Source organism: Amblyomma maculatum, chromosome 4, assembly GCF_055883805.1.
Source record: "Amblyomma maculatum isolate TAMU_Amacu chromosome 4, ASM5588380v1, whole genome shotgun sequence".
Taxonomy (NCBI): Eukaryota; Metazoa; Arthropoda; class Arachnida; order Ixodida; family Ixodidae; genus Amblyomma; species Amblyomma maculatum.
In genome coordinates, this window is record NC_139347.1 from 72374596 (window position 1) to 72399013 (window position 24418).

At 43.4% G+C, this 24418-nt stretch overlaps 3 protein-coding genes across 9 annotated transcripts; 1 reads left to right on the forward strand and 2 right to left on the reverse strand.

The window, feature by feature from the left end:
* Positions 1-1082: 1082 nt before the first annotated feature.
* LOC146191378 (anaphase-promoting complex subunit 15B-like) lies at positions 1083-6460 on the forward strand. Of its 4 annotated transcripts, none has more exons than XM_084601942.1 (4): positions 1083-1398; positions 1467-1526; positions 2117-2233; positions 6395-6460. In XM_084601942.1, the coding sequence occupies exons 1-4, from the start codon at positions 1276-1278 to the stop codon at positions 6404-6406; spliced, it is 312 nt and encodes a 103-aa protein (XP_084458068.1). In that variant the 5' UTR covers positions 1083-1275; the 3' UTR covers positions 6407-6460. The 4 variants fall into 4 exon arrangements, with proteins under 4 accessions (XP_084458068.1, XP_084458069.1, XP_084458066.1 ...); XM_084601940.1 differs by lacking the exon at positions 6395-6460 and adding an exon at positions 5955-6055 and having other exon boundaries at positions 1086-1398; positions 2111-2233; XM_084601939.1 differs by having other exon boundaries at positions 1087-1398; positions 2111-2233.
* LOC146191379 (polyprenol dehydrogenase-like) lies at positions 6429-10831 on the reverse strand. Its single transcript, XM_084601938.1, has 7 exons — positions 10261-10831; positions 10097-10201; positions 9928-9996; positions 9757-9858; positions 9483-9693; positions 8338-8530; positions 6429-6759 (listed from the first exon to the last, which is right to left on the reverse strand). Exons 1-7 carry the CDS (start codon positions 10394-10396, stop codon positions 6529-6531), a joined length of 1047 nt encoding a protein of 348 aa, XP_084458064.1. The 5' UTR covers positions 10397-10831; the 3' UTR covers positions 6429-6528.
* Positions 10832-11996: 1165 nt separating this feature from the next.
* On the reverse strand, positions 11997-24000 carry LOC146191380 (uncharacterized). 4 transcript variants are annotated; one of them, XM_084601935.1, is made up of 6 exons: positions 23860-24000; positions 23637-23677; positions 22945-23127; positions 21924-22124; positions 17362-17600; positions 12034-13168 (listed from the first exon to the last, which is right to left on the reverse strand). In XM_084601935.1, exons 2-6 carry the CDS (start codon positions 23647-23649, stop codon positions 12653-12655), a joined length of 1152 nt encoding a protein of 383 aa, XP_084458061.1. In that variant the 5' UTR covers positions 23650-23677; positions 23860-24000; the 3' UTR covers positions 12034-12652. The 4 variants fall into 4 exon arrangements, with proteins under 4 accessions (XP_084458063.1, XP_084458062.1, XP_084458061.1 ...); XM_084601936.1 differs by lacking the exon at positions 23637-23677 and having other exon boundaries at positions 12032-13168; positions 23860-23991; XM_084601934.1 differs by lacking the exon at positions 23860-24000 and having other exon boundaries at positions 12036-13168; positions 23637-23843.
* Positions 24001-24418: the final 418 nt, after the last annotated feature.

The following is a 24418-nucleotide window of genomic DNA, read 5'->3' on the forward strand; positions in this document are numbered from 1 at the left end:
AAAAATGCAGCAATTGTTCGGCTGCACAATTTTTTTCGGAATAAAAAGTTCTCGAATTATTTTTTAACCTGCACACCAAACTTGTTTTATAGTTCAACGATAGCACCATGCAGTGGACATGTAAAATTATTTTTATTTAGAAATGCGTTGGACGTTTCAAATTTCCGAAGCTGTAAAAATAACACATAACATAAAATTAATACTTAAAAAAAATTATTCTCCAAACCCTAATTTCTAATAACAAGGATATTGAGAAGCTAATCTTAAAAAAAGAAAGTTGGTAAAGCACTCTTCGTGGATCTACTGAGTGCGGCAAAGATAAACATTTAAACAAAAACGTGCGATGCAAAGTAGAGGAAGAAAGAAGCCTACATACGAAGCAGATCACGGGCACCTCGCAAAAACAAAAAACAAAGTAATGAATGGACAGAAAAAAAAAAAAAAAATGCCCTCAGAGGCAGGATTTGCAAAGATTTCATTTATCATGAAAAACAACCAAGCAGCTTACCTACGTAGAGCTAGTGGTGCAAATTGGCTCTTCAAGATCGATAAAGGAAACACAAGCAAACGAGATCACTAGGTGCTCGTGGCTGGGATATCTGCAGGGTTTTATTAGAGCCACGGTAGCTTGTTTCGAGCCCAATTACAACATTTGAACACGAAGTTGACTTTTGTTGCTCCATCGCTCTCCTCCACGACAGAATGAGATCTGCTGAGGAATTGACACGATTCTAAACTTGAGACAGGTAAAAGAGCAAAAGAAAACAACACAAAATATCACGCGCTGCTGGATTTACTATAATATAAATATTTAATTCTATGTAAATGGCGCGCCGAGCGAAAACCGAACGTCGTCATTGTCGTCGTCGGCGGTGGCCAACTGATGAACTTATCAAGGCCACTGCCCATGCCATTGCGGTCGACCGTCGATAACACAAAATGTAGCTTGAAAACTGGGAGATACATGCGCAGGCGGTCATAGGCGGATGTTTCATATATACATATTCCGGCAGCAAAAGGCAGGGCTGGCGTACCAAGCTGGTATAAGCTGGCGTGCTGGCATAGGTTGTTCAATCCAATCTTAGTGTAATCCAATCCAACGGCAGTCAGCGTGGGTGCGATAATGGGACACCACCGGCGTTCTCGCAGCGATGTTAGCGATGTGCTGTAGCTGACAGCTTTCTCTCGTCTGCGTGTATTTCTTCCCCGCGTAGAATATTTTGCGAACCTAGGCCGGTCCTCGAGGCTAACGTCTCGAACGATATCAGAATAATAATGGAGGCCCCCCAATTTCCTTCGTTACAGCCCAGAATAGACGACCATCCGTGGTTTCAGGTTGATCGGCCTTGGGACGACGAAACAGAGTTGACGCAGCTTGAAAAGGAACACCAGAACATGGTATTGTACCCTGTAGTTGTTGGATTTTTGTCCCTGTTCTACATGTGTACGTTCATGCGTCATTTCAGCTCACCAGCATCGCGCAGAAACACAGTGATCTGGTCCCCATTGGGAAAACTGCAGCTGAAGTAAGCATCGCCGATGGGTGCATGTTTCCACTCGGCTCTATAAATTTTGTTTCCCGTGGCAGTTTAATGAATCCTGGGGCCGCTAGCTACTTCGAGCTTAAGCCTGACGCGAGTGCGGGATTTTGTGCTTCACGTTTTGTCCAATATCGTCCGAATGGACACAGTACGCATGACTGATTATTCTCTGTCACGGGGCATGGTAAAATATACTAGTGTGTGAGCTCACTGGCTTTCTGAGCGCCTGAAACTTCTCGAAGCATTTTCTCAGAGAGGCAGCGAGCTTGTATTCGCTGAGGAACGAAGATGCTTTCATTTTTGTGGTCCGCTACCATGGTGTCCGCGCAGCTGTGTACGCTGCCTGCTACGTAGAACTGATCATGCCACCTGCATGCAAACATTGAGCGCTCATCTCAAATAGTTCCTAATGACGCGAGCATTGTGAAACTAATCTATTGACATGTCGTTGCTCCTTGCAAGGTCTTCTCTCGGCGCATTGCTTTCGTATGCGTAAGGATTCAGCCGACTTTCATTTGCACCGCTTGGCACCCAAACTGGTATCTGGCTTAAGATTTGTTCTCGAAAAGTTGCAGGACGAGGAAGAAGAGGACGATGAAGACGATGACAATGAAGATGACGAGAGTGACAGCAATGAAGACGAAGATGATGAACTTGACGCAGATGACATTAATTACGACCAAGATTCTCCGGTAAGTATTTCGCTTGCGTGCTGCCTGGTCTGAATTGACCCATTCTTACCACTGCACATTGATACATCTGGAAGGATGATTGGGCTGTATACAGATGCTGTTCTACATGTATATTTAAGGTTTTTAACGTTGCAACAGTAACATAAACCAATGCACTTGCAATGAATGATCGTTTTTTTTTTTTTTTTTTTTTTTTTAACTTATACACTGGTGTGATGGCAAGACATGGAAAACTGCCTTGGGATTTTGTTTTCTGGCTTATATACTAAGCAGAGCCTAAGCTGTCAATGCAATTGTTGGGCAGTGCAGAAACCGGCTGCCATGGCAACCAACTATGGCTGCTGTGTCAGCAGGTGATGCTAGCTAAGGCACTGCTGGGGAGACTGCATGACTGCTGCATGACTGATAAGTACATAACAGAAAGAAAAATCAGTATGTGCTTCTCTTTATGCTGAGCATGGATTTACATTGCTGAGGGAAATTATAAACATTGCTGTAACCACCCTTTTGACAGATTATGGATGTTTGTCATTAATTACTGTTTTTTTAACGCAGTGACTTAAGGTGAAAAAGTAAGTGTGTCGGAGGCTAAGCACAAGAGTATTATTGTTGCTGGCATCAGACTTGAATAGTCTAGTTGGACAAGCATTTGGTTGCTGGTGATGGTATATCATCACATTATTATATGCAACAAAGCTGAGCATGTAGATTTGAAGTGCCGTCAGTTTTTGCCAACAGTGTTTACATTCACAGCATTAGTTTCTAAAACTTCACTAAGTACCTTAATATGATACAGTGGGTGTATTTATGTAAGGGTCACATTATTTCCACATTTACTGTTTTAGACAGAGTCAAGAAGGTAAATTTCATGCTTGCTCTTTCTTGTGCATCATTTTAAATAAGTTACATTGTGTACTCCTAATGGCTTAAAATTTGGGGACACTTAAGCTCTGCTGAGGGGATGATGCGACAGTGTTGATGGCTCTTATTCGCTGGCGCTCCTTTCAGATCCTCGTTTGCATCCATTCACTTTGCTGTTCACTTAATCAGTAGTCTTTTATTTGTGTCTATTATCCCACACATACTCATCAGCATACAGCTATAAGCTACCAGATTATGTAAAAGACAACCCGACATAGATATAAATCCTCACTTTAACCAAACCATACAAATTTGTCTGCCTATCTTCTACTCCCTCCCATAACTAGCTTTCAGCACTATGGAAGCTAGGAGACCTCTTCAGCCAATCACGAGAGTGCATAAATATTTTCCTCCACAATGTGTCGTCTGGTCGTGGCATGTGCAGATATGAGATTACAAAAGAGTATCATCAGACACTGTCCACTTACTAAACCCCGAAAAAAAAAAAAACAAAAACAAAAAAAAAAAACAAATAAGATTTACAATAGCACTTGGATGACACTACGCTGCCTGTCACATCTGCGCATTTATCTCAGCATATGCAGTTCTGGCTGCAGCAACATGATGATGGTGTGGCTATCCCATTGCATGGGGTGCACCTCGTCATCTGCCAGCTACCACCTGCCAGAGCCATACCCATGATTTTTTCTGGCGACGCCAATAGCAGTGTCGGATTTTCTGTAGAATGTGGCCTTTAGCTGCATGTTGGCTTGTAGATACTGTACTAGTTATTTTCGGAAGATAGAGGGAGATTCCTTATCACTGCTGGAGATGTTTGCCTGTATTCCATGACATGCTGCTCCAGGTGACAGTGGTTGACAATACACAAAATATGCATACATACACTCTGTACTTAACAACAGGTTTCTGTGGATGTGCATCCAAGGCTGTAGATGTGCAGCTTTGCATAGTGACTACACCAAGTAGTTGAGGCGTGCCTGGCCTGTTACGGTTTTGGTTTCAGTTCTGCCTTCATGCTGAAGGGTTGCCAGCTATGCATAAATGTCCTTTAATGTCACTGGAGGCCTGTGCAAACATAATTTGCCATTAATGTTCCACACAATGTACACTGTCAAAAAAAGTGCATTTCAAAAGCTTACAGGAATAATCTGGAAGGTGCGGCAAACGCAGCCAGCCTACGCTTCACAGGATTGCCGACAGATGGTGCAGCCTCAGAAAGTTGTCTTCAAGTGTAGGCTGCTCACATGGTACAAGTGCTGTGCAATCCTTAAAACCCTTAAAATTTAAACCCTTTATTTCTATAACACCTTATTTGAGGAATTAAAGGCCGTTGAATTTGCAGAAGTACCTAGAAGGTCCAGCAATTTTATATTTAGATAGGTTTAGCAAGTTAGCTGAAATGTGTAGCTACATTTTAATGCCAAAAGTCAATTTGTTGTTCGTACAAGTCGTACTTGTGGCCTGCACCTCCTTAACTACATGCTCGGAATGTGAGCAGCGACGGCCCTTCCCTACCTTTTCCTCCTCCTCGTTTCTCTCTGAAAAGTGGCCAGTATCTCCTGTGGCCGCCACTTGCAATGCACCACACAGCACAGTTGGCACGGTGTTCGAAACTCATGAGCAGAGGTTGTCTACGCTTTGTCGCTGCTTCTCCTCGGACGATGACAGCCATATTTTAACAGAACAGTGTTACATGCCCCATTCTCCAGAAAATCCGGCATTGTGAGCAAAAAATCGTGAGCAGGTGGTAGCTGGCAGGTGGCATGGCCATGCACCGACTGGTCGATAAGCTGTAAGTTGTTACAAGGCTACATATACATGGTGCAGTTGGCAAGCGCTTCACCTTGGGCTTCACCTTTGAGATGGTAGGGCGAGGTTGGAATTCAGCTTTCCAGAACCTTTGATCTTGAGTTAGACACGCAGTCCCTAGGTAATGCAAGCATGTTGTTTGTAAAAGCGGGGATTTATATTTATGTTGGGTTGTCTTTCACATAATGTGGTATGTTGCGACCATATGCTTACTAGTATGTATAGAGAAATAGATGCACAAATTAAAGGACGGTGATTAAGTGAGTAGAGTAGCAAAGTGGGTGTACACGAATGAGAATCTGCAAGGGAAACCAGCAAACGGGAGCCATTAATGTTGCCGTGTCATACCATCAAGGGTTTAGCTTAAGTCTCCCCCCCCCTTCCCCCCCCAATCTTTTTTTACGTTTCTGCTTTGTAGTACCGGTGGCTTCGGGCTCAAATTTCTCTTTATTTTAAGCCATAGGCAGGCTACTGTTGAAAGGAGACTAACTCCTAATCTCTAGTTCTCCTTCAAAAGCATGAAAATTTCTCCGAGAAATTTGAACATAGAGACCCCTCGGTGTTCGTCTCCTACCTGTTTTTTTTTTTTTTTGTCAATAAGTTTGCTTCTCTCTCTTCTCTCTCGAGTAAAAAAAGATGTGTAATGCTGTAAAGAAGGCTGGCAGTGTTCTTAAAGTTGCAGTTGCAAAGGAGTTGACGTGTTTCAACCACACGGCACTGTTAACAAGCGTACCTGGAAAAACGAAAGAAACTTGAAGCTCAGCAGTCAAGACAGCCAAATAGGAACTGAAATGAAATTAACAGCAAGAAAAGAGCAAATTTGAAATGAAAATTGCTGGCTTGAGGGCATCTGCTGACAGCTATGCCAAAAAAGCCGAAACAGCAAATTACATCTTGTTTATAGTGGAATTGAGCAGCTTTAGAAAGAATGCAAAAGAAAAGCTGCAAGAGCCTGAAGCTATACACCTTGCAATAGCAGAAAATTTTCAAGAGCTTTCTTAACATCCTTCTTTAACTGTCTGCATTTCAGTCTACAATTTAATACTAGCCACAAGCGTAATAGCTGTACTGAAATCCTGAGCGAGGACTGAAAAAACGAAAATTGAATGTGTGAACCAACTGCTAGTATGTTGTACTGTAAGGTACGTCTTATTATTATTATTATTATTTTTTCCCTTTTGTAATAAAATGACATTGCATTTTCATCCAAATGACTAAATACAGCATTGTTCGAAGTCTTTGAAAACCCTTGGAGTTTTCTTTTAAAACTGCTAGAACTCCTGAAAACGCCAGCAGTGTCTTTTCCATATGCAACCCAGAGATGTCGCTCCTGTAAGGCCAACAAACGCGTATTCAGGCACAAGTCTGTATGCAATTGTAAAGGACTGCCTCAAAGTGGATTGCCATAGGCACATCAAGTATTGTTGTAAAATTAGCTGTTCCAACATGTTTTTCTTTCTTTCCTTACAGATGTTTCATTAGGTGGATACCAAGTGACGCGGAATGACAAATAAACATATTTTATTCTTAAGTAAACCAGCCTTGGTTGGTTGTGGAAAAATCAACACCCAGTTATATCACTAACGCATCAGCATGGGCTTCTTTCATTCAACAGATGATTGCGCAAGAGCCAAGCAGAAACGGACTGCTTCCTCATTTAACCAAGGCTTGAGAAGTGTCCACGTTCTTTCCCAAAGCCTCTCTTGCACGTGCCGGCTATTGCACAAGGAAAGAGGCTTAGCTGGTGCACATTCTTCAAAGTAACATCCGGTGATGCCTTCGAGCTCGTTTGAAAGAGCTGCATGCAGCACAGTCTTGGCACTTTCTTGAGGTGTCTGTTGAGGGACACCAGGAATTAGTGAGATCAGCCAATACTCAGATGCTTAGACTAGGAACATTGTGGAGATTGCTCATTAGCACGGTCTCCAATACAAACGAGGTGCATGAGAGCTACTTTGAAGAGCAAAAACTGGCATGCAAAACTGTTTAATTATTCAAGGTCTTCGTTTAAGTACTGAATGAGAGGTGATCTTGCAAATGTTGATGTGCTAAATTTGTAATGGCAAAGGTGGTCAGTGTGCACTCGAATAGTACTTGGCTCCAGGCAGACATGCAGAGTTGTTAATTTATGGTACAGCATGTTGAATTAATGCTATGAGACTGCAAGAGATCCATAGTGTAGAGTTCCAGATTAATTTCGGCTGCCTAGGATAATGTGCCAAGATACTGCAGTTTATAGGTGTTTTTGCATTTGACACGCACAAGGTGTGGCCACCACTGCTGGGATTAGATATGGCAGTCTTTTAATCTGCAAAAGAACACCTTATCTGCTAGGCCACTGAGAGAGTTGTGTGCTGTTATATATAGGTGCACATTGCACCTAGAATCTAGTCTTCATGTATGGGCTGCAAGAATGTTCTTTTGCAGGTGTATTCCTCAAGCTTTTGCAGCAAACTGTGTGTTATTACAGTATTTCTTTTGTCAAAGGAAACACATGAGGTGGAAGCTAAGGAATTTTGTACAGTACAAGAAAACTCTTTTTAGGCCTTACAATAAGGCGATCAGTGCACACCATAAAAATTTTGACCACCTGGAGTTCTTTAGCCTGTACTGACATCGCACAGTACACAGGCATCTTGCATATTGCATCCATCGAAACACTGTCACGTGGCCATGATTGAGCCACTACACACTGTACTATTCAGCCACCTTAATATGGCGAGAAGCTATGTTTCTAAATCCTGCTTAAGACTCACATTCCTTGGACAAATCTATGCCTTCTCTTGCAACTTGGCAACTAAGGACAACAGCAAAGGGTCATTGCAACGATATTAAAAAAACCCTCCACTTTCTCAGCCCTTCATGTGCATTCAATTCAAAAGCCATATCGTGTAAGGTTAAATATATCTGTCTCTTTATGTGATGAACGATGGTTATACTATTAAACAGTTCTTTGCTTTCTCTTTAAATCTAATTCTGCAAAACGTAAAACTACACTGCAATTGTCGTTCTTGTTTGTTTAAGTGGAAATTTTAATTATCATTTGTTCATAAGGAAATGAGGAAGCTGAAGAAATGCAAAGGTGCTACAAATTCGCTTCTGGCTTTCCGCTAGCATGTTTTCATCTCTGAAACGTGCTTCATAGCAGATGCTTGTTAGCACACCTGTCTGATTCTGCGTTCGCCAAGCATCCAGTTTACCGTCTCTGCTACAGTCCAGTGTAGCAAAATCAATTTCAATGTGAGGATGTGGCCTAGTATCCCAACACCACTAATGCACCCCCTTTCTGTAGCCTTTGAAATTTCACATAATGAATGTGCTGAAATGCCTTTAACACCTTTCCGATAAGGCTAGCCGCCACACTCAAATATATACTTGCCTGTTCAACTGCACTGAAAACTGCGAACGCTCACCTTGAAAAAAATTCCAGCAATGAGTGGGGCCCACCATACCCTCTGGTAGAGCCGAGTGTTCACAATGCCTGGATGAATGCAGTTGACAGTCACAGGAACCCTCATGGCTTGCAAGCGCCTGCCTAGTGATATGGTGAGCAACACCTGCGCCACTTTAGACTGTGTGTAACCGCGGTAACAGGAGTATTTCTTCCTGTGAGGTGTGGACAGAGCAAACACCTTGAATCAGCCCTAACATCTGCATTGCTTTTGCTGCTACTTTGTCATATTGCTATAAAGGTTATGTCAGTTCAATCTGGATGTGTGTAATAATGACGTTAACTTGTTGCATATGTGCAGTGAAAACAGAGTGCTAACTACAACCATGCCAGCAATCAGTTCACCTTGCCACACTTCACAAGTAACCACAATTTGCAATTAGACATTAAGATGCGCTGGTGCCTGGTACATGGAAAAAAAAAAAAACGTTTTGTCCTTGGTTGAATTGGTAAGCTACAACACCCTGCAAGTAAAATGAGGATTTTGGACTTGTGAGGAAGTAAATTATTTAACTATTATCCATAGTTTGGGGCTGTGGTCCCACATACCTAGCCCCTCGTATAAGAGTTGTGAAGTTTGACATTCACTTAATTAGGCACTTTGCTACAGCAGCACATGCATGGATGTAAGACATGCAATGGAATTAGTTTGTCTCGCAGTTCAACTATGGAACAAGATAAGGTTTAGTTAGGTTTATGGGGGTTTGAAGTCCCAAAGCAACTCGGGCTACGAGAGATTCGGAATAAGATAAGGGGTAGTTGGTACATTACTTGTCAATAAAAACATGTCATAGATAGCAAAAGCTGTTTTCAGGGCAGACACTTCAAAAGACTTGTTTCGACGAACATCCTTTTCCACAAATTTTCAGCAAATAATTATTAACCACAAGACCATATCTATGAATTAATTTGTTACTCAGTGTATTGTGTTGTAAACAGGGCTGCAAGTGAAAGTAAATCTACATGTACCAGGTAAACTTGCTGAAGTCTTTAACGAGTACACTAAACCATATAACCATCAGTTACTCACCTTAAACCTTAATTGACATGACAGAAAGCTAGGTATAAAACAAATAGAAGGTGAGAGTTTGCATTAATGTAGCCTACCTGCCGTTAAGGTCATCCACGTCTATGCTGGCAGCCTTGTGTGCACACGAGGACACATTAACAATCCTCGCCGCATGACGACCTTCTTTACCGGCTGCAATGAGCAGGGGCAGCAGGAGTGCTATCAATAAGCAGTGCCCGAGATAGTTGATGCTCAGGTGCGATTCAAAACCATCTTCAGTTTCCTGGTATGGCATCAGCATCACGCCAGCTTGACAAAAGACAACATAACTGCAAACACTAATGCTATTTGTAGCTTTCGACATGAACTTACCATTACAAATAAGGACATCAACTTTGCTTTCACGTTTAAGTATCCCTTCCGCAAAGGACTTCACAGAAGCCATTGAGCTCAGATCAAGCGGCAGAAGTTCAACTGAAATGTAGCGGGCAAAGTTAGGCAGGTATTTAGACATGATTACATGCATGAAGGCAGAATATGAACCTTTGGCTGTAGGATGATCTCTCAGTAACAGGCGCCTCCTCTTTTCAGCAAGGCTAGCCTCTGGGCTTCCTAGAATAAAATATGAAGGCAACCTGTATATAAGATTTTCTTTTCTTTGTTTCCGGTTGACTGAAAGTTGCTCCTCGCTTCATCTGAAGGGCGTTATTACCATCAATAACTCGGGCTCCCAGAGATAAAAGCGCTCGTATTGTTTCCTGTCCTATGCCGCCTGATCCTCCAGTCATAACAACAGTTTTATTTTCCATGGATTCATCTGAAACGGCGGAGATACGATTAGAACGGCTGTTCCTTATCGGTTCCGACATGACTTACATGATATGCATTCCCGCGGTGAGAACAAGCTTTTCACCCGCAGGAAGCACTCCCAGAGTAGGTAGTAGACAGACAGAATGTACAAACAGAGCATATTTTTAACGAAGAAAGTCACCTGGTTGACGACTGAATTCATGTTCTGTTGGTTAACGGTGCGAACTTAAGAACAAAAAGCCCGCCCTGGGCCGTGATTTCCAGACGTGCGTGCTCTGGCAGCACGGCTGCGAATGCGGCAAAACCACGCGATTACGTCATCAATGTCACTCCGACGCTCACAGGACGAATGCCAAAGGAAACAAAAGAGATGTTTTTATTACACTAGGTGTTTGCTTATGCATTCGCAGCGCAGGCTACGCGTTCGAGCACGCTGTGCCGGAATCACTTTGAGCAAGGCGCTCTCCGCGCGCTTTTTATGTGACCTGTGCTTTCTTTCCTTGTTGGGGTCCTTGAATGCCCAGCGGCGCATTACATTCAAAATTTAGACCGACAGCAGCCCCTACCTCCCTGAGAACTCGGCTCAGTAGTAGCACATCTACACAAGACCACAAGACGGCCAAATCACGCCATGCAGACGCTTGTTTTTTTCTTTTGCACCTTGTTGCCAACATGCTTCGATGTCTACAGGCTATTTTCTCCGGTCAGAACCTTGCATTTCTTTTTTTTTTTTTTTTTATCAAAAATGCACAACGTAAAAATGCACGAGAAGGTCTGTCTGCTCATGCAAGCTGAAGAACGCGCTATTCATGAGTAATCATTTGAATAATAAAAAAGATCCACGTTAGAAGAAGCAGGAAAATAGAATTAATGAACACAAAGCAAAGTTGAGGAAATACCATATCAAAGTCCTTCCTTCCTTCCTTTTTTTTTTGTTCTGTAAAGACTGCGTAATGGTTAGCATCCACTTAAGCACGTTAGTTACAGTATAAAAACTGCTCAATTCTTCTGCAGTGAAAAAAGAAGAAAAAAAAAAAAAGGCTGACAGCTGCAGCTAACTCCTAGAAAAAAAAAAATCATTATATGTACACAGCTCTGAACGTTGACACACTTAATATGCTACCCTTGCCGGTACTAGTGTCTCCTGTGACAAAGCCACTGTGCTGTGGCTTAATCCATAGCAAACAAAATACTGTAGTCATATCCAAGGCCTATTGCAGCCGCAGGAAGCAATCAAGCTTATTTATGCATTGCTGCAAAAAAATGCAACAGAATGTTATACTACGAAAAGCCCTTTCCATTGAGAATGGCCAAATCACATTCACCACAGCACTGAGAACTAGCTGGCCTGGAATCCCGGCCTCGGCGGCCGCTTTTCGATGGAGGTGAAAAGCAAGGCGTCCGTGAGCTGTACGATGTCAGTGCACGTTAAAGAACCCCAGGTGGTCGAAATTTTCCGAGTCCTCCACTACGGCATCTCTCATAGCCGGAGTCGCTTTGGGACGTTAAACCCCACAAACCAACCAATTTCATTTCAAAAAGAACAGTACAATGTGTTGCTGTATTCTTACACTGCAATGAATTGCGTGTTTTGTACTGCATATCATTGCGCATTCTATATTATACTACACAGAACTAATTCTAACAAGGAATTTCAAAAAGAATTCCTGCTGTTCCAAACTTACATGAAACATTATCACTTACAGTTGACATAGGAATTATGTTCAAGTCAACATGGATGGTAACTAACAATTCTATCTCATGCCAGACAGTTGCACAGAGCTGCAGCTGTTTTGTCTCTTGATCACTTGCTTGTTTCCTATAAAACTTTGTCCAATAAAACTGGACCAATGCAGACTGGAGACAATACATTTTATGCAACCATTTCTCTGCACAGAAATCTTGATAACATTTTTGCCATACCAAAATAAGAATGATGTGCCTTCATTATCTCAGTGAACCGAGATTTTAGCTCTAATGCTTGTTTCTAAACTGCAACTAAAGTTACCTTTTCTCTGACAGCATGCTGAAAGATGTGACTAATTTATGGTAAAATTTTTTGTCAAATACAGCTTCAGTCGTATTGTTGCTGGTTGTTAGCAACAAAGAAGCCCCTCAATCTTACTCATGCTTAACAGGAAAAAAAAAAAATACTGCATGATGTATTACACCACTACTCGAAACGTATGTACAGAGCTTGATACGCTATTACCACACATGGGCATAATCAGCACACACATTCTGCACATTCATATCACAACAACCATGCTGTGATACTGAAAAAAAATCACTGTTTTATTTGTGTTCAATTTATATACGATGGGAAAAACATCACAGCAATCAAATGCTTCAAGTTCAACAATGTCATTTCTTATAAGTTATATTTTATATAAAATGGAAAACCTGGCAAGAACCAGCTGTTTTCCAGCATCAGTTTACACACAGGATACCAAGTACGTCACAGACGCACATCTCGCGGCAGCAAGATTTGTAGTAGCCGAGACGGCAAAATCAGTGAATGAGCTAGCGAGTCTAGGCAGCGGGCGTACTTGAGGCGAAATGCCAAGGAGCACAGCTGCTGAAGTGTAGGAACACTCGCGAGCTCCGCAAGGACAGGCTGCAATGCCGCACTGCTTTCCAGCGACTTGAGAGTTGTCCATCGAGGCTTGCCCATGAAAGGATTTGCACACAGGATCCACAAGGCCAAAGGAATTCCCTTCAGCAGTGCATATTCTAGGACTGTGTATCCCTCGGAATCTCGTGCAAACGGGTTGCCTCCGTGCTGCACAAAAACCCTGATCGTCGCCTCTTCGCTGATGTACACGGTTAAGTGGAAAGCAGTCTGTTGCAAGCAGTCAAGGTAGACGTTGCAGTCTGCTCCATGGTTCAGGAGGCTTTGCACAACAGCAGGGCTCGCATGTGACATCAGGGCGCAACCCAGTGCAGTCATGCCATGGCTGTTTTTTTCATCTATCTGAGAAAAAGAAAAAAAAAAAGGAGACAATTATAAGCATGTGGGATGCAAAAGTAACTATTTACATAGGATAAGACATGGATTAGACAATGCGACACTACTTCACGATGGCTCAAGAGTATTAATGCGATAGCGTTAAAGGCTTCACTGGCATTACAGACATACCTCTGGCATGTGGCATTTGGTCAGTGACATGAGCGTGAAAATAGTGTCACGTGGAGGCGACGGATATGTTGCTCTCTCGTCATCACGAAAAAGAAGCTTTTCTTCATCACTGCCTTCGTCATCCGAAGATGGCGGTTCAGACACAGAGGTTTAGATTATTTCATCAAGCAAAGAAGACAGTGATGTCATTGATATGAGCAATTCTCCCGATGAAGAAGATGACAACTTTAAAGAGTGTGCAAGTTTGCATCAGTGGATGAAGATCGAGCTCAATAAAATTTTGTCGAAACCTTTTCAGTGAAACATGGACATCACCTGTTGACAAAAAAGCTGTAAAATTACTGGCTATGCTGCTTCTCTAATTTTTTACTGTTGTTTATCACCAGGTAGCTAATTTTTCATATATAATGCACAACAAACTTCATTAGAGTTACAAACAAGCATTAGATTTACCGACATCCCAGCGGAAATTAAGAAGACGAATGGACATGGGCAGGACATGTAGTGCGAAGAGAGGATAACCGATGGTCGCTTAGGGTAACAAACTGGATTCCAAGGGAAGGAAAGCGTAGCAGGGGGCGGCAGGAAGTTAGGTGGGCGGATGAGGTTAAAAAGTTCGCAGGGGGTCAAGTGGATGCAGCTAGCACAGAACTGGATTAATTGGAGAAATATGGGAGAGGCTTTCACCCTGCAGTGGGTATAGTCAGGCTGATGATAATGATGACGACGATGAAACATCATTATGCTAATTTGACTCAGTTCCTGGCTAAATTATTTTTGATTTTTGGCAGGTAGTAGTAGGAGGGGAAACTCCACCTGCCACAGCTAGCAGGTAGCAGAGTAGAGAGAACAATCCTGTTTTCTTTCCTCAATCAGCAAAAAGGATTAAAGAGAGCAGGTTTTTAGTGGCTTCAGGTGTGCGGCAAGATTGAAGGAATGCGCAAAAGAAATGTAGCTGTCACAGGAAAATCATGCAGGGGGGTTGCCATGGGAGGAGATAGTTATGACGAGAGCTGAAGAAGATTGTGCAACTTTATGGTGGTACTATGAGAAACCGAAGGGGCTATGGTGTTCAGTTTACTTCATGTGCCAGGTCCAATCTCCGTCTTCTTCCTCCATTTCGTGATTCCGTCTTAACATGTTTCGTGCCCCAAGGTGGAATGCTGACCGAATGCAGCTGCTGAAGCTACCTAATAAGTTTATTACTGCAATGCAAAGTGAGTTCCGTATGCACAACTGTCAAATGAACTGAGTAGCTTCCAGCATCGTCTTTTCCTGGTTACTGGTCTTCCTTTGTTTCTGTGCTGGTGAAGCAGAGAAAATTCTTTCCAGTTGCCTGATGAGTCGTTTTCTTTCTTCTGAAACAGTGCATGCTACACAAATGCTCTCAGGGCTATACAATTCTCTCCTTGAATTTGTTTAGTCACATCAGATATAAGCTCTTCTGTTTTCATGTCGGCCCGTTTCGTAATGGTCATAGCAGCCTGGACACCAGTTTAGATCCATGTTGTCGGTACCTGCTCTTGCATTTTCTTTTGGGAAACTGCACTGTAGAATTCTTGAGGACGCTTGAGTATACCTCCTGGTCACTGCCTATTTAAGCTTGCTGTGTTCTGACGAATACGTTTCCAATGTTTTCTGTTACCAGCTTAGGGATACTTGTGAGGTTGTCTTTTTGCTGCATCGCACCCTCCTCGTAAGCCTCATACTTCTACAGGCCGAGAGACTCAATTTCTCAATTCTCTTGAATGATTACACTTCGAGTACATCATCAAGATGTGGCTCGCCAACCAGCGCCCATTCGAAGTCTTCTTGCTTTAGTGGCCCACAAACTCTCTTTTTGGGAAACTGCCTGGAAGCACCTGCCTGTCTTTCCACTCTTGTGACTTGCTTGACCTGTTCCGTAGTCTGGAAGAGCCCAGTCTATGGTCCCTGATCGAAATGAAGAACTTTCAAAGCTGTGTCGAACAGTCTGGCAGCTACTCCTAAGTGACTGCTGACATTGCATTGGAGCCACTTGACTTCAAGGACTCTGCGTAATGCATTGGTGTAACAAGCATTTTTTGACCATGCCTTGGGAGTTTACTCTATTAACGGCAAGTCAGGCATGGATGTGTAGGCAGCGGAGCTTTGGGCTTGCATCTCTTTACACTCGGTGGCATACTCCACAGTTAGGTCCAGCGGGAATCCACAAAACAGAGGTTAAGTGTTCATAGGCTTTCTTTGGACTGTGGCAAAAATAGGCACAGTAGCTAATGTGTTCTAGAACAGCTGAAAGTCTTCATTCATGCTAGCGAATGGATGCACGCTATGCTGCAGGGCTCTGTCCTGTCGTAACTTTCTCATAGCTAGGGCCGTAAACCTTTCCAAAGAATGACTGCTGAGTGGGTGGAGCCTTGTTTTTCAATTGTGAGCTGCACTCTCCTGTCACTAGGAGCTTGGCTCCGATGGAAAGCAAGCAGTTCATCATTGTTACTCTTGATGAATTATTGCCAAGGCCCTGTGCAGAGTCATATTCTCATTTGCGGGAGCACTAAAATTTTCTTCGATCCAGCTGCTTTTGTTTAGGAGGGTGCAATTTCTCCATGAATTTCTACAGCTGCATTGATGAAATGTCTGGCCACAGCAAGAGCCTGAAGGGCCTTGATCTGGCGGTAGAGAGGTGCCAATGTCTTCAAACTGGACGAACTCTTCTGTCACATCATCGTTGGAAAGTGAAACCTTATATCTGTTGAGTTTTCTTTCATATATAATGTGGTAAACTACAAATATATATGCGAGATAGTGAAAGCACAAATTAAGAGACTAGCAATTAAGCGAATAGCAAAGTGCAGGTAAGCAAAAGAGGATCAGAAACTGGAACCCCAGACAGTGGTCCATAATGCCCTTAGAGGTGTAGTGTCCTCAAATTTTTCTATGGTGAAATGCGTTAACAGAGAAGGAAAATGTGCCCACAATGTCTATATCCTGCTCGAGGCATGTTGACAGCACCGGTAAATGTCATGCTGGTGCCTTAACAATCAAGAACTGGAAAAGTATTCAGTGTCGTTTGAAGGATAGGTATGATGAAAAATACACAGTAGGCTCTGCATGCGTATAAACAACTCTATACATAGAAAAACACTGTACTATAATATAAAAACTGTACACATATAGAAACAACTTTCTTTACTCAGCATATTGCAGAACTAAAATGCTCAAAGAATTGTGCTAAAATTTCACATTACCGAGTATTGTAATCCTTGACCAATTTTTTAGAAGTAATGATCGGAACCTGTATAGAACTTCCAAGATAAAATCGGCATTATTATTCTGAATCAACTGAAATCAAAAGAAAAGATGTGAAATTTTCAGGGTTTGCAGGAACGCACGTGAACACACTAAGTCTGTAACTACTGTTTTTGATCTGTAAGGCTTCAATGTGCGCACTTAGCTTGACAATCATGTTGACTTGTTACATAGTGAAGGCAATATTTGACAAACATTCCTTGTACAATGGCAAACCTTAAAGCACACTGAGGACAAACTGAAGTTAGCCTTTATCTATAGATTACTGTGTTCCAATGAAAAAGTGGCCGCTTTGAGTGAAAATGGGCATTTTTGTAAGGAAACTCCAGTTAATTATATCAAAGGGGCGCTCTAGTGTAGACCCAGACCAGCCAGGCTAAACTGCCATTCATTTGCAAGCAGTTATTATTGTCCTTTTTAGTACTGATGTCACCAGTATGAACTAAATAGAAATAAGATAATGTTCAACTTTTAAATTGGATTTCCTTTTGCAGCTGAATAAACATTAATGCAAACATCATGAGTCATGGAATCAACATTTACCAAGAACACAAACTTTATGCGGTTGTGCTCATAAAACTCCATACAATTAATCTGAACTGCTTATGATGCATTGCAATCTGTCTCTCGAAACCTTAGCAGATGAGAAAAAAAAAGAAAAGCAATGTGAAATCATACAGATAATTTCTAACCCTTCTGCAGACAAATACAGAAAAGCCAGCCATGTCTGGCAGCCTCACCAGTGCCCCAGCAGCAAGCAAGCGATCAACCAGCTCAACGCTATCTGGTAGCATGGTGCAAACATGGTGAAGAGGGGTGTTGCCTTCATTGTCAGAAGTGGCAGCACAGGCTCCTTGTGACAAGAGGTAGAGGATGACATTGCTAAGACCACAACTGCAGGCGACTGCCAGTGGTGTTGCTCCACTTTTATCCCTTATCTCCAGGTTGCTACCCTTGAGCACAAGAAGTCTCACCACGTCTGCAAATAAGCGCAATCGAGGATCACAGCTTGAGCTAAAAATTAAAGAGGTTTTTCACAAGCACACGGGTGTCAGAAATGACAACTGTACTGTTTTAGAGCCCACCTCTTTGGCAACCGTTCCTTCCTAATGCTCTACTTTCACTCCCACCTTCCTTCCTTCCCTTACAGCATGATTCAGGTATCCACAAAAACAAGTGTGACAGATACTGTGCCTTTCCATTGTAACCAGCTCCACTTTCACTCCCACCTTCTTTCCTTCCCTTACTGCATGATTCAGGTGTCCACAGAAGCAAGTGTGACAGATACCATGCCTTTTCATTCCTGTGAACTAATTATGAAAGGCACGCTTCAGAGCTCAAGTGGAAGACATGGCCACACATGGTACACACTGCTAAGATAATAAATAATTCATGAATAATGCGAGCCCCCACACCGAACTGCAGGGTAACATGTGCAGTAACCGAGAATTCACACACTCACAGAAGAAAGCATCATATTTTGAAGTAGTTTGCGTATATATACAGCTATCTTGATAGTCCGGATCTCTAGCCGATCGTCCCTAGGTTTTCGAGGAAGGCCTGGCCCGGATCTAGGCCGCCCTCATTTCCCTTTAAAACATATACTGCTAGAAATTCGATGAGACACTTGCTAACTTTGGCTACAGCGTTTTCAAGTCAGTTTAAGGTATTTGCAAAGAGGGTCTTCTCATCTGCAGCTTGTGGCATCAGTCTCTTTGCTGCGTAATGTTTCTATCGGCCCAAGCGCTGCCTCCCGCAACCTCCCGATAACTTAATTGCTCTCTTCATTTGTTTGACCACAAGGCTTCCTTCATGACAGCCAAGAACTGTTAGTGGAGTGTTTCTTGAAGGGATATGTGTGAGAAATAAAATAGCTGTCTGTAATTATACATACATGCCTTGTTCGAAATCTTTGTCTCAATCTATCAAAAAAGGTGACACAGCTGACGAGCTGCGCTCAAATTTCACATTAGGAAGTAACGTAATCGTCAGCAAATATTTGCTGATCATTCTCAAAGGCAGAAACGCGTGACGAGAATAAATGCTGCTCAGTCATTCAGGCCCTGCATGAATCCGTTTTATTGTATTGCTTCAGTTCGTACTTCTTATGGTTAGCCTTCACTTGTCTTTCTCGTCACTGTGTGGGTTCCCACTTGTATGAAGATATCACGGCTTACTTTCTCACCACGGTAAAAGCAGCAGCCGGAAGCGTGTCCTTTCAGCCTCTTCATCGATCCCTGATTACAGTTAACAGTGTGTATAGGATAGTACGAAAAAGCATTTGACTCCGTAGAAACCTCTGCGGTCATGCAGGCATTGCAAAATCAGGGTGTAGACGAGCTGTACGTGAAAGCGCTGGAAGATATATACAGAGGGTGCATAGCAACCATAAGTTCAGTTCAGTCGTTCAGTTGTGTCCGACTCTTCGTGACCCTATGGACCATGTCACGCCACGCTTTCCGGTCACTCACTATCTTCCTAACATCACATAACTTCATCTGCAGTGCCTCGAGGATGCCATCTAACCATCGCGTTCGCTGCCTACCCCTTCTCCGGCGACCCTCAACCTTTCCCAACATCAAATCTTTCTCCAGCGACTCATCTCTTCTCATCAGATGACCAAAGTAGCTGAGCTTTACCTTTAGAATTTGACCCTCCAGTGAGCAGTCAGGGTTTATGGTCGACAATATCGACTGATTTGATCTTCTGGCAGTCCAAGGAACTCTCAAGAGTCTTCGCCAGCACCACAATTCAAACGCGTCAATTCTTCGGCGGTCACCCTTTTTCACAGTCCAACTCTCACATCCATACATCACAACTGGAAAGACCATAGCACGAGTTATACGGATCTTTGTTGGCAGACTAATGTCTCTGCACTTTACTAGGCGGTCAAGGCTAACCATTGCTCTCTTTCCCAGAAGCAGGCGTCTCCTAATTTCATGGCTGCAGTCTCCTTCCGAGGTAATCTTGGAGCCCAAGAAGAGAAAATCTGTCACAGCTTCCACTTCTTGTCCATTGATGCTCCGGGACTTGATAGGGCAAGACACCATGATCTTTGTCTTTTTAATGTTCAGTTTAAGCCCAAACTTCTCACTCTCTTCTTGTACGCGCATCAGAAGTCTCTTGAGTTCCACTTCACTTTCTGCCATTAAAGTGGTATCATCCGCATATCTAAGGTTGTTGATACATTTTCCAGCAATCTTCACTCCAGCTGAAGACTCGTCCAGACCGGCTTTCCTCATGATGCACTCTGCATATAGGTTAAATAGGCAGGGCGACAGTATGCAGCCTTGCCTCACCCCTTTCTCAATCGGAAACCAATCACTAAGACCATGCCCAGTTCTGACTGTGGCCTCTTGCCCTTCATACAGGTTCCTGAGGAGACAGATGAGGTGAATTGGAACTCCCATCTCTTGGAGAGCTTGCCACAATCTGCTGTGATCTACGCAGTCAAACGCTTTCGCATAATCAATAAAGCAGAAGTAGATGGGTTTCTGGAACTCTCTTGCTTTTTCCATGATCCAGCGAAGGTTGGCAATTTGGTCTCTAGTTCCTCTGCCCTTGGGAAACCCAGCTTGCACGTCCGGAAGCTCCCGATCCACATACTGCTGCAGCCTACCTTGGAGGATTTTCAACATCACCTTGCTAGCATGCGAAATAAGCGCGATCGTGCGGTAGTTGGAACAATCTTTGGCACTGCCTTTCTTTGGAATGGGGATGTAAACTGACCTCCTCCAATCCTGTGGCCGCTATCCATAAAGAAAGTAACAAAATTCCTATAAAGAAAGGTGCTAGGCAAGGAGACACGATCTCCGCAGTACTATTCACAGCTTGCTCAGAAGAAGTATTCGGAGAGTTGGAATTGGAGCAGTTAGGAATAAAGGTTGATAGATAATACCTCAGTAATTTGCGATTTGCTGATGACATTGCCTTGCTAAGTAACTCGGGGGATAAACTGCAAATAATGATTAATGATCTAGACAGGAAAAGTAGAAAGGTAGGCTTGAAAATCAATATGCAGAAGACTAAGGTAATAATCAATCACCTAGGGAAGGAACAGCAGTTTATGTTAGGTAGCGAAGCACTGGAAGTAGTAGGCGAATATGTCTACTTAAGACAGGTAGTAACCGCAGATCCGGACCATGAAAAAGAAATAACAAGGAGAATAAGACTGTGATGGAGCGCATTTGGCAAGCACTCCCAGATTATGACTAGCAGCCTACTGGTATCGCTCAAGAGGAAAGTATACAACAGTTGCATCTTACCTGTACTTACTATGGGGCTGAAACGTGAAGGCTAACAAAGAGGGTTCTACTTAAGTTGAGGACAACGCAGAGCACTAGGGAAAGAAAAATGGTAGGAATAATGTTAAAAGATAAGAAACGTGCAGAGTGGGTAAGAGAAATAACTCAAGTCACTGACATTCTAGTGGAAATCAAGAAGAAGAAATGGGCATGGGCAGGACATGTTGCGTGAAGAAAGGATAACCGATGGTCACTTAGGGCAACAAACTGGATTCTACAGGGAAGGAAAGCGTAGCAGAAGGCAGCAGAGAATTAGGTGGGCAGATGAGGCTAAGAAGTTTGCAGGGGTCAAGTGGATATAGCTAACACAGGACTGGGTTAACTGGAGGAATATGGGAGAAGCCTTCGCCCTGCAGTGAGTATAGTCAGGCTGAGAATGACAGGATAGTACACACAGAACAGAACAGTCTGCAAAGCATGAATTTGCAGTGTAATATAACTACCTCATCGATTCCAGGAACCACACGAAAGCTGACCTTGGCCTGCTCAGTCCTTGGACTATGTGTGACATGCATATACCATGTTTGATTTTTTACAAATACTTAAATGATAATAAAAGTATTCAGAACTCAAGATTCAAGCAACTAAGGTCACTTCTCTCATAGTTACTTCTTTTTGTTCTCTCTTGCAGCAGAGACTGTGTGTGCTGCTGCTAACGAGCACTAGTACCAATCAGTTCAACCACAGTTCTTTGGCCACACAGAAATGCCTCTCAAAACAAGTCATCACGTGTAATGTTGCTCTGAAAAAAAAATTACATGGCATGTCTATGCCATACCAATTAAATTCAAGCAGCTAAATATGGCTTGATGAAGTGAAAGCTCAGTCAGATAAGAAGTGCAATACACTTGATTCATCTATAAATGCACAAGTGCAGAGAAAACAACTTGGCAGTACAACCTTGGGAACAAATCACTTCTGCACTGCCATTCAATGCATTACTATAGGACGGACAGTGAGGTGGGGAATAGAAGAGGATGCAGAGAATACATGCATACCAATAACGCTATCTCTCCAGGTGTCAGCAGCCAAATGCAACGGTATCCTTCCATAGTTGTCAAGGGAGGAGATGTTGGCACCGCTCTTGAGCAAGAGGTGCACCATGGGCAAGTTCTGCCGCTGTACTGCTATGTGCAAGGGTGATGATCCAGTAGATGCAAACTGGTTCACGCTGCAGCCGGACTTGATGAGAAGCTCAGCTGAAATGCACATAAGAAGAATGCAAGGAAGGTGACAGGAAGATAGATGCTCTCAGTGTGGCACTGTCGTTTCAGTCAACTGTTCCCCAGAATAAAGTTACCAAAAGGGCATAAGGTGCCAAACTAAAATAATAATAATTGGTAATTGGTTCACAGGAAGGGAAAGGCGCAGTATCTGTCACACTTACTCTGCGGACACCTGAACCGCGCCATAAGGGAAGGGATGAAGGTGGGAGTGAAAGTGGAAAGAGAGAAAGGAGAGCCGTAGTGGAGGGCTGCAGAGTACTTTCGCTTGGGGATCTTTAACGTGCGCTGATATCGCACAGCACATGGACGCCACTTCGTTTCGCCTCCATCGAAACGCAGCCGCCGAGGTCGGGTTCGAACCTGGGAACTCCGGACAGCAGTCGGGCGTCTTACCACTGCACCACCCCGGCGGGGCACCAAACTAAAGCACATCGTTCCAAAATTGGCAACTAGGAGCGAGTTAATTTCTGTGTTCATTCAAGATACCATAAGCAACTACAATGGTAGCAAAACATTGTTATAACTTAAAATTAATGCTACAGCTTCATCTCACTTCAAGTGTGAGACAGCATTACATCGTGCCTTCAAACTTGCTGGAGGCAGTAGTGACCTATGTTGGCTTGTGAGTTGCAGTCTGACCAGTATGTGCACATCAAGTGACAGTATATTATGATGTATAACTCTTCTGAATGATCCTGCCTGCTGAAACAAACCTTAGCTAAATATCTATTTTTAGACAGAAACACTTACAGAACATGGGTGAGTAGGTGCAGCTAGGACACTGAACACTTACTCATTTTCAAGAGGTCTTTCTCGACAGCAATGCATATGGCAGGTTTGTTTTCACCACCTGTCATAATTCGCACATCTGGATCTACAGGGGGCCCTTCGGTGCCACAAAGCAAAGCCCACGCCACCGCAGTGTCATTATTATTGAGAGCAGCCAAGAATCGGCACTGTAGTTTCCATCTGGGCTCTGTAAGAAACGTACATATTAATAGATTACCAGTGCACGAGTTTTCCATTCAAGGCATGCATTAGTCCGATATTGCGTGCGGCATTTAGAGTGAGATTAGCGCACATAGATGTCCATTTTGAATGGAAACACTTTCTGTATTACCGCTCTTAGCTTCGCGTACATCTAGTTTCCATGCGTCACCAACAACGTTGTTAAGACAGACGTTGGTCACCAGCAAATGTATGTCTATATTGAGGCAAGCCATACTTCCGCGCTAATCTAGCTCGCGCAGCACTCGCATGAAAAATCTATAACCTAGTGGATTAGTCATGAAATCATTCACACCCGAGCTTGCCTAATATGAAAAGGAAGACGTGCCTCATGGTCTAGTGATTTCAGTCACAGTATACAGGCAGCCAGCAATAGCGATCGTAGATAATGCAGTCTGCAAACGAATAGCTATTTCCGTAAACACAAGTGAAGCCGCAGCGGCCATGGAAAACACAAGAATTGCGAGCAGCACTTACCGGCTTCATTCATTGTCCGACAGCCTCCTCCTCGGGACGCGCTAGCAGCAATGAGCGAGACGAACAGAATGGTTCATTTCTTTGTCAGCCCGAAAGGCCGACGCGGATACAAAACAAGCGGCCAGAAACATGCCCCTCGCAACACCGGCGCAGTCAAGGTCACGGGAATGCCCGGTTCAGCCCCACCTCGACTGTCGTTTCGCAAGAAACAGAGGAAACTTACTTTTGGTTTTAGTGAATTGAATCTTTCCGCCAGGTTCTTGCCTGCAGCTGCACGCGGACAAGGGTAGCGCCGAATACAGCGAATGTGGAGAGAGGAATCAAGAGAGAAAGAGCGAGAGAGCTAAAAAAAAAAAGGTCAAGTGAGCGAGAAAATGCGGGAGGCGGGAAGGCGGGAGCGCGCGCAAATGCGCTCTGTACATGTTGCCAGGTCGTACTCAGTTTGACGCGCTCCTTGGCCAACGGCCTAAATGGAGGTGAAGGAGACTTGATGGAGGCCGCCGCTGTATGGGTGCACTTTCACATGGTTTCAAAATTAGTTTTTCCTCAAATGGGATAAATAGGAAGGGATAAATTGCAAAGCGTGATCAACGGTCGGTAGAAAAGCAGAACCAAAGCTGAAGTAATATAAGGATATTTTCCCTCTCTTCCGAGACTTTTAGTCTAGGATTCCAACGGCTTGGGCTGCCTCCCGGGTCTTGGTGAGCAGCGGCGCTTCTCAGAGACCTGCGCGGGTCTGCTCCGTCCGCCTCCCGCTCCGTTTGGCTGAGTGCCAACTGTTC